The 12,012-nt window shown below is 42.0% G+C and overlaps 1 protein-coding gene across 1 annotated transcript; it reads right to left on the bottom strand. All coding sequences in view use genetic code 11, as the record gives it.

Moving 5' to 3' along the window:
* Positions 1 to 2,493: 2,493 nt before the first annotated feature.
* On the bottom strand, positions 2,494 to 7,196 carry EGR_01250 (hypothetical protein; the record flags this gene model as incomplete). The annotated part of the gene is made up of 3 exons (XM_024490499.1): positions 2,494 to 3,801; positions 5,657 to 5,739; positions 7,160 to 7,196. 3 exons carry the CDS (start codon positions 7,194 to 7,196, stop codon positions 2,494 to 2,496), a joined length of 1,428 nt encoding a protein of 475 aa, XP_024355318.1.
* Positions 7,197 to 12,012: the final 4,816 nt, after the last annotated feature.

Below are 12,012 nucleotides of genomic sequence, written 5' to 3'. Positions count from 1 at the left end.
TTAATGCCGATGCCTTGTTATCAGTAAATGTACAAAATAAAACATCTAAGGTTTACACAAATTTTGAAGGTAAAACAAGAAATGTTTCCCCTTTATTTGCTTGTAAGAAAATTACAAAAAATGTTGCACACAATAATTAGGGGGAAAATTATTAAGTAGGCGAAGCACAAAAATCAGAAAATTTTCTCGTAAGCCGCTGTGGCTCCGTGCTCCAGAAGAATTTCTAGTTTCTCGCGTATCGTTTAAAAATATCAATTGCTGAGTATGGGATGAAATGGTACCTATTAAAAAATTGCGTTTACTTACTTTGGGTTGTACAATTTCAACTGGTCTTAAGGTAAAAATTTTTGGCTCACTTTTTATAGATGTTAAGAAAATATGTGCTGTTGCAAAATTTCAGTCTCAAATATTCGTATGTTTCGCCTTAAGAATCTTGAAATTATGTATGAATGTAGTTTTTACATCCAAAAAATAAATTACGCTGCGTTAAATTAAAGAGAGGTTTGAATTTTCCCTAACTTGAGGCCTATCATTTCAATTCCGCTTATAATAAAGCATTGACGACTTTATAGTGGGGAAAACAGTTCAAAGCACTGCACCATGGCATAATAACCGAAATTTTCCTACGCCACTACTTTTCGGTGAGACTTTGTGAAAGCCAGTGCTTTTGTGAAACAAGGCACGCATAGCTGTAAGGATTTTGCATGTTTTAAAAAAACCATGGCACTGCAATTTAAAAAAGCGGGAACTATTTTCGTTAATGAGACTACAGCCGATTCTATAAATCTCTTCCTTTCTGTCTTAAGAATTACTGGCCAGTTTTTACAGTAATGGACATGCGAAAAACCAGAAATCAGTGATTGCTCAATAGACGACGTGATCACGGCCTTATACCACACCGCGTGTGATAAACACTGGGTATGTTCGAATCACTCGAGTAAAGGCGATAATTTACTCCGTGTAATTAGCATACGCCACAGAGTTACTTCTTAGTTAGCTTTCCAAAATGCACCTCCCCTTGCCTACTAATGGCGGTCATTTCACCTGCTGAAAGCAGGTTGTTTGATGATAGGACAAAGCCCCTATATTAGCTCCACCGGATTACCAGCTCAGTCAATTAATCAGAGGAGTGAAAACGCTCATTAAGACCCATTCAGTGGGATTTAGTTGTCCCAAGCCTCCTCCAAGTGGGAGATGAGGTCACCCTGCCTGAACTTGCACTTTACTACCTTCCAAAAGGTCACGGCCCCTATATTTTGCCGAGTGGTTGCAATTTCCTTTTTTTCTTGCCGCCAATAGTGTAACGAGCTGGTAGTTGGGAAATTGGCTGCACATTTTGACCAGAATTGCAAGTTGGCATATCTTAGGAATGACATATTGTCTGACTACCTGCCATGCTCTTCATTTTTTTGCTCTGCGAAAGACACCGCCAGGGATGTGGGATGCGTGTGTTTGTGCGTACGAGATACATTTTTTCTGCATAAATACCGAGTCGCTAATAAAAGATCCATACTCCGGAATCACGTAGTACAAATGAGGTTCGAGATAATGCAAGCAGAAGAAAACTGCAGATAAGAGATAGGGAGGAAATGGGTCATTTATTCACCAGCTCACAGCTACAAATTTGCAGGTGAACTGGATTAACGGTCATTTGCAGCACGTAAAGTACCTTTTCCGGTAATGTTACAAATTCCTCTTCCCATATACTTTTAACTCTCCTGACTTCTGATAGAGAGGACGAGACATACACAAATCCTTCAGTCACTATCCTGCAGGGACAAGTTTGAAGTTCTGTCCTCAGACAGGTACAATTGACATTCGGGTAGATGGTACTGCCATCCGCAGCTTCGAAGTGAGGGGACTGAATGAAAAATGCCTATTTCAACTGACTGGGGTGCTTAAACGGTGACTAAAACTCTTCATCGGACCCGGAAAATGCCCAAAGGACTGCAGCCAGACACGGTGGAGGGAGTTTTCAAAGATTACGCTTATTTTCACTAACCATTAAAATTTTTCACTAAAATTGGAGGAAAAATAATTCACATACCAGCACACTATTATCTTTAAAGAGCCACACGAAGAATGCCTATTAGAACAAAAAGCATTTGTAAAGTCGACTTCATTTTAAACATTGTCCAAGGCGATGTTTTGACGTAAACTATGTATTCTACATAATTTTGTCTTTTGATAAGGAAAAGCTCCTTACCAAAAAGGGATCTTTATTAATGTCACTTTGAAACGTAGGCGCTTTGTGCCAATAGAATTACATGTTTAGAGAAAAGTTTTTTATAATTTTTTAAAAAGCCCACTAAGTTCTAGTGATGTTCTACGAATTCTGCGCAAAATTTTCATTTTCTTCTCCCTGCAGTTTCAAATGGGCTCCCTAAAAATACCTCATTCTGAAATCTGTGGAACTTTAGGCACCCCCCTTATTCTTTTCTTGGATTTTTTTTTCAAAACTACCTTAAAATAACGCAACAAACAAAAAGGGGTTTAAAATCGTCGACTCACCGCGTTCAAATCAAATCCGAAGTCCGTCATCATGGTTGCCACGTCATTGTACCCTCTAAAATTGCGCTCACTCTCAGCAGAAAATTCTTTTCCGTACTTATCTGTCTTGCACATCTCCATGATGGCTGCAAATCGAATCGGTCGTTTATGCGCTCGCACTACCAAGTGCTGCAAATCTGTAGGCATTGCTGTGAACAATTCCTTCGCCCTTTTCGTCTTATAGACAATGGACATCTCCGTTGCGGAGTCTTCTGTCTCGCTGTCTGGCTGGTAGGTGCACCAGGACTGCTCCTTATCTTTTCCACCAATCAGGTGCTTTCTAAAGTAGTCATCGAAATCTGTGAAACTCATTGCTGTCTGAACGATGTCTGGTGCAGTGGCAACCTCATCCTGCTTCTCTCGTCCGCCTACTGTAACCTCAGCCATCTTCTCACATGCCTTGAAGGATGGCCTTCGTGAAAGGGGCTTACTTTCTGCAGCTTCTCTTTCCCGCTTCTTCGAGTCCTGTCGACGTAGTTGAAGTCGTCGAATTTCTGCATCCACCTCGGCGATTTTCGCCTCATCCTTCTCTAAAGTGGCCTTTCGCAGGGCCTGTCGAAGTCGCCTTTCCTCTCTTTCCTCCTCCAGCATCTGTTGCTTAATCTTATCCGACTGAATCTGCTTCTCCCTCTCCGCACGTCGACGCTCCGTCTCGGTCAAGTTTGCCGGGGTTTTCGACGTGGGAGAAGTCGTCGCCTCCTTATTGGTGTATTGAACACCATAGACTGATTCTCTCCAGCTGCTTCGAGCTGGAGTAACAGAAGTCTCATTAGTGCCTTCTCGAGAATTCACTCGTTGGAGGTATCTCCCTCCAATACTGAGCCGGGGTCTTTCTTCCGGTGGGGCGATGTTGATATCATCCGCCTTTCTGCTACCAGTAGGAGTTCCATTCTCGAAACGGGATTTTAACGCACTGGTACGAGTTGGAGCAGTATTGTAGTTGTTGCCGTACTTAGACGAGTCAGCACCACGACTGGCGTTCTGGAGGTATCGATCCGCTAGCCCACCCGCCCTGGAGGCAGTAGCAGAGCGGGTGTAGCCCGCTAGAGGTCCACTTCCATGACGAAGAGAGCTGTAATTGCGAGAGCTAGACATTGAGGAGGGGTTGGAGAAAGCGCAGTCCCAACTTCGAGTTAGAGATGACTCAGCTTTGTCGTAGGGGTCTTGTGGATATTGATAGCTGTTTCTCGAAGATGTTGAACAAGTGGCGGACGAAAAGAAACTCGCTGAATTGCGACCGCCTCCTCCATGCTAATTCCAACGGGAGGAGGAAGAAGAGAAGAGAGAAGAGTAACATGAAATCATAATTGTGTTTTGGATTCACTCTCTATCTCTATTTCTGTGCATGCGTGGAGGTTGGGCAATTGAACGGCCACATCAGGTGACTGGTCCCGGGGTGAATAGGACTGACCAATCAGAGTGGAAACGCGTGTAAGGTGGAGGATGTGATTGGCTACTGCATGTGGGGCACTGCATTGGTTGGCACCATCTTTTTGACCAACGGAACGGGCAAACAACCCTTCAACTGACCACTACTGCAACGATTAATATACCGCAGTACGAGGTGAACGGGTCAGAGGTTTATGGACAAAAGGAGGCATGCCCGTACACCTAGACTGGGTGAGCAGACCCGAAAGTGGACGATTACAGCAAAAGTTTTGAACTTAATGATTAAAGTTTGGGAAATTGATTCAATTTTTTTCTCTCTTTTCATTCAAATGATGAAGGCTATCTCTTAGCAAGGATATAGTCCCTGAAAGGGTTCATACAAAACACCAGTATGTAAAGGTAGAGGAAATTGGAGAAGGGCTGAGAAGATTCCAAACTTTTGAAGCAATTCATCTCCCAGAAAAAAAACCATTTTATACTATTGTCCATCTTTAGTAGCCATGTTTCCCTATCCAGAGTCGAGCGATTCGCTCTTGAGAGTAGTTACACAGCTTAGACAACAACACGGCAGATCCATCAACACCGGACATAATTCAACAGTTTTCGGGGTCCATACTCTGGCCCTAGCGGCTGTGGCCATAGCTAGTTACACGTCTGGAATACCAGTCTTAGAACTCCGAGTGCACAGTTCCGGGGAAATGAATTAGATCTCTTGGTACTTGCATCTTTTGCTTAGCAATTTTTTGAGAGCAAACTTCGGTCCTCTTTGATGCAATTTGCGGCCGCCATCATCCCTAAACAAACATTATGGCAATAGTCTTCAGATGAAGCCGACTTTGAAGGTGGACCTCGGTCTTACAACCAGCTCAGACTATGCCTCATTCTCCCCTCCTCAATTCCACAATTTCCCCAATTTCCTTTCTTAAGTTCGATCCAGAAATCTGACTAAAAATGCATGTACTTTAGCCTAGTGTGATAACTTTCTGGCTCTAAACTGCAAAGGCAACTGGCTTGCCAGAAGAAAGTGATCATATGACACGATTACCGATTTCAAGGGCAAAGATTCTTCCAGACAAAAGAAGTTTTTCATTGGCACAAATTTTGCTTGCCTAATATGAGGAGGTTCAAACTAAGGAAGTCTGAAGGCCAGATGACCCGAAGGAATTGGCCTAAAAGGGTGGGTGCAAAATTCTTTACAAAGTAGTCAAGAAAGTTCTTGCCATTCTCTGCACGGTGAGGTGAAATGATTTGTACGGCGTAATCAAGTCCCAACTACTCTACCGCCGTACTACTTTCCTGCCATTTCAAACCTGCACGGATCGAGCGTCAGCTAATTATGGTGGATTATTTGTGTTGGAAGCTGGTCTTCTGCACAAATCGAGTTCCACTTTACTTCGAAGATGGGGTTTTTTGTCGTCAACATGGGAGCAGATGCGGTACTAGATGACAGGAAGTGCCATCCAGAAGTGGTTTAAAACCCGTATTCTGGTAATAAATCACTCAAGGAGGCATGACTCCCAGAAGCATCATCCATTCTTAGTCATGGAGAAGTACGTGTGGATAAAAGGAACTTTTCAGTAGGAAGAATTGAAACTTGAAATAAGAGGAGTGGAGGGAGTCAGATACCGCCCCATATTGCCTCATTTTGCATATTTCCCTGATGCTATATCTCCAAGTGATGGTTATCACCTTCTATTGTCATCAACAAGACAATTACATGATTACTTGCGAAAGGGAATAGAGAGTTGGAAAATGCAAGTGAGATCGAAGCGTAGGTGTCCAGCGTTAGGAAGTTCGTTTCTACAAAATAAACTTTATACCTTATGGGCCTTTTAACAAACTGCAGTCTCGATGGGTAAGGATACTACTCTAGGAAGTCTTTAACAATTACCTACTTTTCATTGTGGATAATCGCTCAAACTAAATTTTTACCCCAAAGATAGGATACCTCGAGATAAGAGAACAGCCGAGGCCAAAACCAACTTTGACTGGTTCTCGACCTTACCCACATAGATTCACTGCTGATGGGGGCAGTTAAAAATTCCCAAATATATCCCTACCCCCAAGAATGGCATTGAACCCTATAAAGTGCCACTTAAACCAGTTTTCCTGTTTTATGCAATAAATTATTGCAATGAATTGGAAAGAAACAGAGCCCTGAAATGCACCATTTTTGTCGAAGGGAAAAAGAAAGGTTCCTTGTCTTTTTAAACTAAATCACACGCAATGGGTGGCTGATAATGGTAGCCTGTCAGTTCCAGTCCCTTCGGTGCGATGAAAAACCCAAACCACTACCTAGTATTTCGTCCCGTCCACACCTCCTCTTCTTCTTTCTTCCCGTAGAAACCAGTAGCGAGTGGGCCAATTGATTCTGTCATATTCAATATATATCGCACATCTTCGGGTTTACCAGTTAGACATCAGGAGAAACAATAGGAATAGACGTTTTAATCCCTAGATTGGTACTTACAACTCGGACAAATGATTCGCAATAGATATGGGTCAGCCTATTAATAATTACCTGCAAATATGCTTTGACCAACAAATTCAGGGGATTCGTGAACTATGCTACTCTATTCTGCAGCTGCAGAAATTTCGCTTTTGCCTATTTTTGTTATAAATTGTAAGGCCACGAGAAGTCGCACGCTGTCCTTACAATTTTATGCAAGATTCGTCATTGTGGAGGGAAGGAGAAACAGCCTTTTATCATAAGCTAGGTGCTGTAGGTGTCACATGTACAGCCTTGTTTCTGTGTTCTACGTAAAGGTAAAGTGCTCTTTCTCAGAGTTGCCTGAATGCGAATTTAAAGGGTAGAAAAGGTTGCAGATCCCTCCTGAAGTCTTTATGGCTACCCACAAAGATTATCCAAAGAGGGTGAATAATGTTATAATTCACCTATGTATTAATCTCGACGAAGAGAATGCATTTTGATAACCTTTGAAGCAAGCAAAAATGAGTAACGACCGTGTAGAATTAAGATGTAAATCGCTTAAAATGCACAACAAAAATTTCGCATGAAGTTTTTTTTAAAAAAACTAAGTTATTGCACATTAATTATTAGAAATGACATTTTGATTAGAATTCAGTATTTGCTATGCAATTGACCCTTGCGATTTGAATCTACCAATAGGCAACGGGTGTGGCGAAAAATCAATTATTTCGCCCGACCAACGAGTTTTTGAGGGATTCCCAATCAATAAAGCAATAAAAAGGAGTCCACCTACATGGGTGCCACTTAAATACGATGGATAGGACATTTTCAAGGAGGCAGTAAAATCACAAAGGTGGCCATGGGAGTGGAAGGCGAGGTCTGGTACCTAATCCTCCGCCTAACTGCTTTCTGGGCGTCGTGTCCGCGACTGTTTCAAATACCTCCCTCTGGCTAATGGTGCGTTACCAATGAATTTTTACCAGGGTACACCGTTCACCGAACACACGATCCGTGGGGAGGGGGATGGAGGGAGATAATTAAAGATCACGCACGTACACTGTTCGGATTTCAGGGTAATGGAACACATGCTTGGTTGTGCGTGTATCAGGGCGCGCCTTGAAGGAATGGATGGACCACCTTCTCACGCCATAATAGCTTCACTAATAGGCTGCTGCAGATACGGTTATGCCGTGAATTAACACTCGCAAAATCACTCCATTTTTACGTACAGCGTGTCATTAAACTGAAACACTGACCAAGTGATGGAAATGTTTGCCTCTAAGGTGTATTTATTTGTTTTTGACTAACGATGAATAAACAAATGTTGACCAGAATTCTTCGTGAAACAGATTGATTAACTAATCGACCTGGTTGCTAAGGTTTTTCCTCGAGACAAGCATTTGCGACTTCTTCTTCAAGAGAATTTGGCGCGACTGTTTGCATCCTCAAGAGCTTCTATATCACCGATCTTTTGATCCCCACATTAACTGTCGCATAGCACACGGATGGAGGACGAATTGGCGGCTATTCGCTTAAGGAACCCTTACTGAAGCTCCAGATTTCTCCTCCATCAAAGCGCCGCGCAGTGACTACCTCTCTTTGATGCTCCAGTTGTCCCATTTTCCAACTGAATTTCAGCAAATGCGCAGCTGGTGCCAGTGCCCACCTGCAAGACTACTTTTCTTGCAAATGGTCATGTTAGAGGTGGAAATCATACCATTGTAAAGCGCATTTTACCCTTAAAAGGAGTTGAAAAAACCCCATTTGTTTGTTTCCCTTTACTTGTCTATCGATAATGAATCGTGTCAAAGTTTGAAAGGTGTTCACCACGAAAACAGATGAAGAAGCGACCAGCTGTGACATTTGACTTCATTTGCGGACATTTTTGGAACAAATAATTATTTTCACTCACCTGCTTCATTCATGCTTTTTCTTTTCGCCTGACGTGCGATTAGAGAGTATAGGAAAAACGGTCAAGCACATTTGTTGTGCTTCTCTTGTTAAGGAAAACTTGGAGGTGAGAGGAGAAAGTAGTAGGAAGACCTGTTGGGAGTGGGTATTGCACCATTTTGAAGTGCGTTTTACGCTTTAAGGGAGTTGGGAATCTTGCTTATGTGCTTTTTTGCTACCCACCAGTCGTGTCAAATTTCGAACGCGGGTTACCACGATAACAGATCGACAGACAATCAGCTGTGGCATTTGCCTTCATTGACGCCCACTTTGGCATAAATTCTAATTTTTGCCTACTTATTTCATTTACTTATCATCGTGGCTTTCGTGGACCTTAAATTGGTGGAAAAAACTGGGAGGTAGGAGGAGGGGAGTAATAAGTGGAGCCTTCTGATCGTTTTTATAGATTCTAAATTATTTAGTTGGTGCCAATAAAAATGGCAAAAATGTTAGGCTTTCGATCCTGTTGTGTTTCGTTTCATTTGAAGGTCATCGTTTTGGTTAGTTATTTTACTCTTAAGACTTTTTTCTTTCCTGACACAAAGTTGGCAAAACTTCTGTCATTGACATTCAGTGGATTTTGTTTCTTATATCACCGTGCTATTTAGTTCTGGGTATGCGTAAAATGCTCAGGAGCGCATCCATCTGAATGTCTTGGGACCGGTGTTATGTTTTAAACACAAAAAACTGCCTGTTCTTGCTTCGTCACGCTGCCACTTCGTTCAGTTTATTGTAAAATAGACGTTCAAGGAAGTTTTTGCAGTCATCGGTACAGCCTCGTGAAATGACTTGCTGTTAACATATAGAGATTCGTAAGGCGCATCCAGATGTTCGTTTACATCTAGTATGCATGCAGTGCTAATGTTGTTTTAATGTTCCTTTCAGAGAGGAGGCGGACATGCGAATCGGACCTCCTGACTGAGGAGTCAACGTCCAGCAACCCTGAGAAAGGTTCCGCGTCCAAACCTCCCTGAATTTGTGCCTGCTCTTTCCATTTACTTTACCCAATAAGCATGACCAAACAATTCAACCTGGGTGTTCTAAGATAATGAGGGCCAGGTAAAAGGAGATCCACGAGCCTCGTCCAACAATGCACGTCTGGATGCATGAGACATTGATTCGTGTGTCATCTATCAGCACCCTTCGTTCATCCCCCTGCTACCCCACTACTCTACTGCTTTCCTGCTCTTTTAAACCCGCACACTTCCGGCGTCGGCTAAAATCTGAGGGATTTGATGTGTTGGCAGTTGGTCTCCTCCACGATTTGAGTCCCACTTGTCTCCGAAGATGGGAGGTCTTGTCGTCAACATTTAAGCAAATGTAGTATGTGGTGATAGGCCTTACCACTCAGAAATGGTTTAAAAGCTGAGTTTTGGTGACAAATCACTCAAAGAGGCAAGACATCCAGGAATATCATTCATTCTTGAACATGGAGAAGTGCATGTGGATAGTGAAAACTTTTCTGTAGGAAGGTTTGCACCTTAAGGTCGGCGGAATAAGAAAGGTGGATACTGCCCATATCATCTCATCGTCCTTATTCCCCTAAAAATGTATCTTTCAGTAATAATTACCACCTATTTTTGGCATTAGCATTAACCAATCCCATGATCACATGACCATGCAGTGAAATGATTCCTGTTGCAGTTCGCTTTTCGTTGACCTTCGGTAGATTACCCCATTTTGTTGCTTGTGCATCAACGATCCCAATCTGCGTATTTTCATTTAACAAGTTTTAACATGAACAGTCAGTAGGGTTATTTATGGAAAGTTGTCAACCCTATCACCAAGCATTTCCAAATGAACAGCCAAAACGTCTAAAGCAGTCCATACAAAACGTACCTATCTCCATTACTTAAATATTCATTATCGAAAATTTCAGAAATCCAAGGAGAAATCAGTTTTTTTAATTTGTCTTTAAATGCAAAACAACTTTGTATGCATGTTGTTTCACTGCTGCTAGAAGTCGAAGAATGGACACAACTCTAGACACCTGGTTGCGTAGATACTACTAGAAGAATAATTAGTACTCTCTTGTGATTAAATCAAGAGTACTAAAATATTGTGTACCTTTTCCAGTAAACATTACCATTCTAAAATGAAACGCCTTTTAATCCAAGGTAGAATCCGCTTATTGCGTAAGTGACTCCAAATTTTGTCCAGAGCGTCCGACCAACACGACGTCTTGGCTAAGGTAAACACATTGGGAGAATAGACTCTCCACTGTACCCTCAAGATGCTACAGTGAATTATGATCGCCAAGGTGAAATGTCTGATTCCCCATTATGTATCATGAAGGGGAAGAAAAACAAAAAAATCCATTTTAGGCGTCAGGTAACCGGACTTATTGAGTAGATCCCTGACCTTTTGACATTCTTTATGCTTCATGAGTTCCAGCGGCGCCTTTTAAGTGGCGAGTCTAAAAGTAATTGGGAGAAGTTTGCCATCAAAATGTAGGCACGTAATTTTGAGACAAAACTGTGCCAAAATTTGCCTTTTTGTTTAACAGCCTCATTAAAGTGTACCCAAAAGTGAGGGTGGATCTCGTAATCCCCTTAGAGCTGTCAGAGTGGTCATAGTTGATAGCATTGATTGCCAGCATATGTGGGATTAAGTGACTTCACTAGTATCTTTTTGGGCCTACAACTATGACTTCCTTCGACGTCAGGTAGGACTAGGGGCTCAACGCCTGAATAGAAAATCTCCTGAGGCATAATTATTTAATTTGTGGCCAATTCAGAAGTGTTGCATCTACTGCCATCATCTGTAGAACAATTTGACCGCAGAAAAGGTGAGAGTAAATAAAAATTTAAGCAGAATGTGCAAACAAGAGGAAATTCAAGAAATCTATTTAGCGAGGTCCCAAAAAAATCGCTTTAAATTTTGATTTTTTGCAATCGTAAATTCAAGATGCTCGTGAACAAGTAGGGCAAGGGAAAGAGAGTCCGGCTATGCTCCAGTCTGCATGATTTCTGCATACACTTTGACAGCAAATTGGAATTTTTTTGTAAAAACCGAAAGTTTTCTCTTGTAAATTTTCCCATTTTACCATCAAGGAAGCTACTCTCCCGGACATTGACCAATCAAGGTAGCTGCCTACACGAACATTCCAAGGTTTGTATTATCCCCTTTCAAGCGAATTTTAAGCCCTTATTCCTAAAAAAGGCACCTGACTACAACTATTTCTTCTCTACGCCGACCATTAAGTTTGAGCTATTCTCTCATGCCAACATCGGCACGGCTGGGAGAGTGGTCTGGACATGGGGCGCAAACCAATGCGGGGGAGACCTGTCAGGGGGGAGCAAAGGCAAACAGTCTTAGCATCCCGTAATTCCGAAATATTTGCCGAAGTGGACAGAGTTTTGCCATCAACAAAGGCTTACAACGTTAAACTTTCTTGGTTTATTTTAGCTAAGCATGTAATTAAAAAAGTGAAATAAACAAGGCAAGGGTTTTTTCTTACATGAACATTTTTCGCTCAGAACACCTTTCTGTTTGAAATTAGTTGTCCATCTGAGCATTGAGGGGCCTTCAATATTCTTTTTCAGGTGATTCCAAAACGGAAGTACTTTTAAAAAGGGGAAAACTGCTAATTCCACTGCGCACTGTTTGATAAAAACTTGCATCTGCTTTGGAGGCAGAGCGTTCTTTGAACTCTTATTCAGGTTTGACTGATCATGACATAAGGCAAACAA

The sequence above is a fragment of the Echinococcus granulosus genome (assembly GCF_000524195.1).
Source record: "Echinococcus granulosus chromosome Unknown EG_S00004, whole genome shotgun sequence".
Lineage (NCBI taxonomy): Eukaryota > Metazoa > Platyhelminthes > Cestoda > Cyclophyllidea > Taeniidae > Echinococcus > Echinococcus granulosus.
Note: the sequence above shows the minus strand (reverse complement) of the source record. Positions and strands in the feature narration are given on the sequence as shown.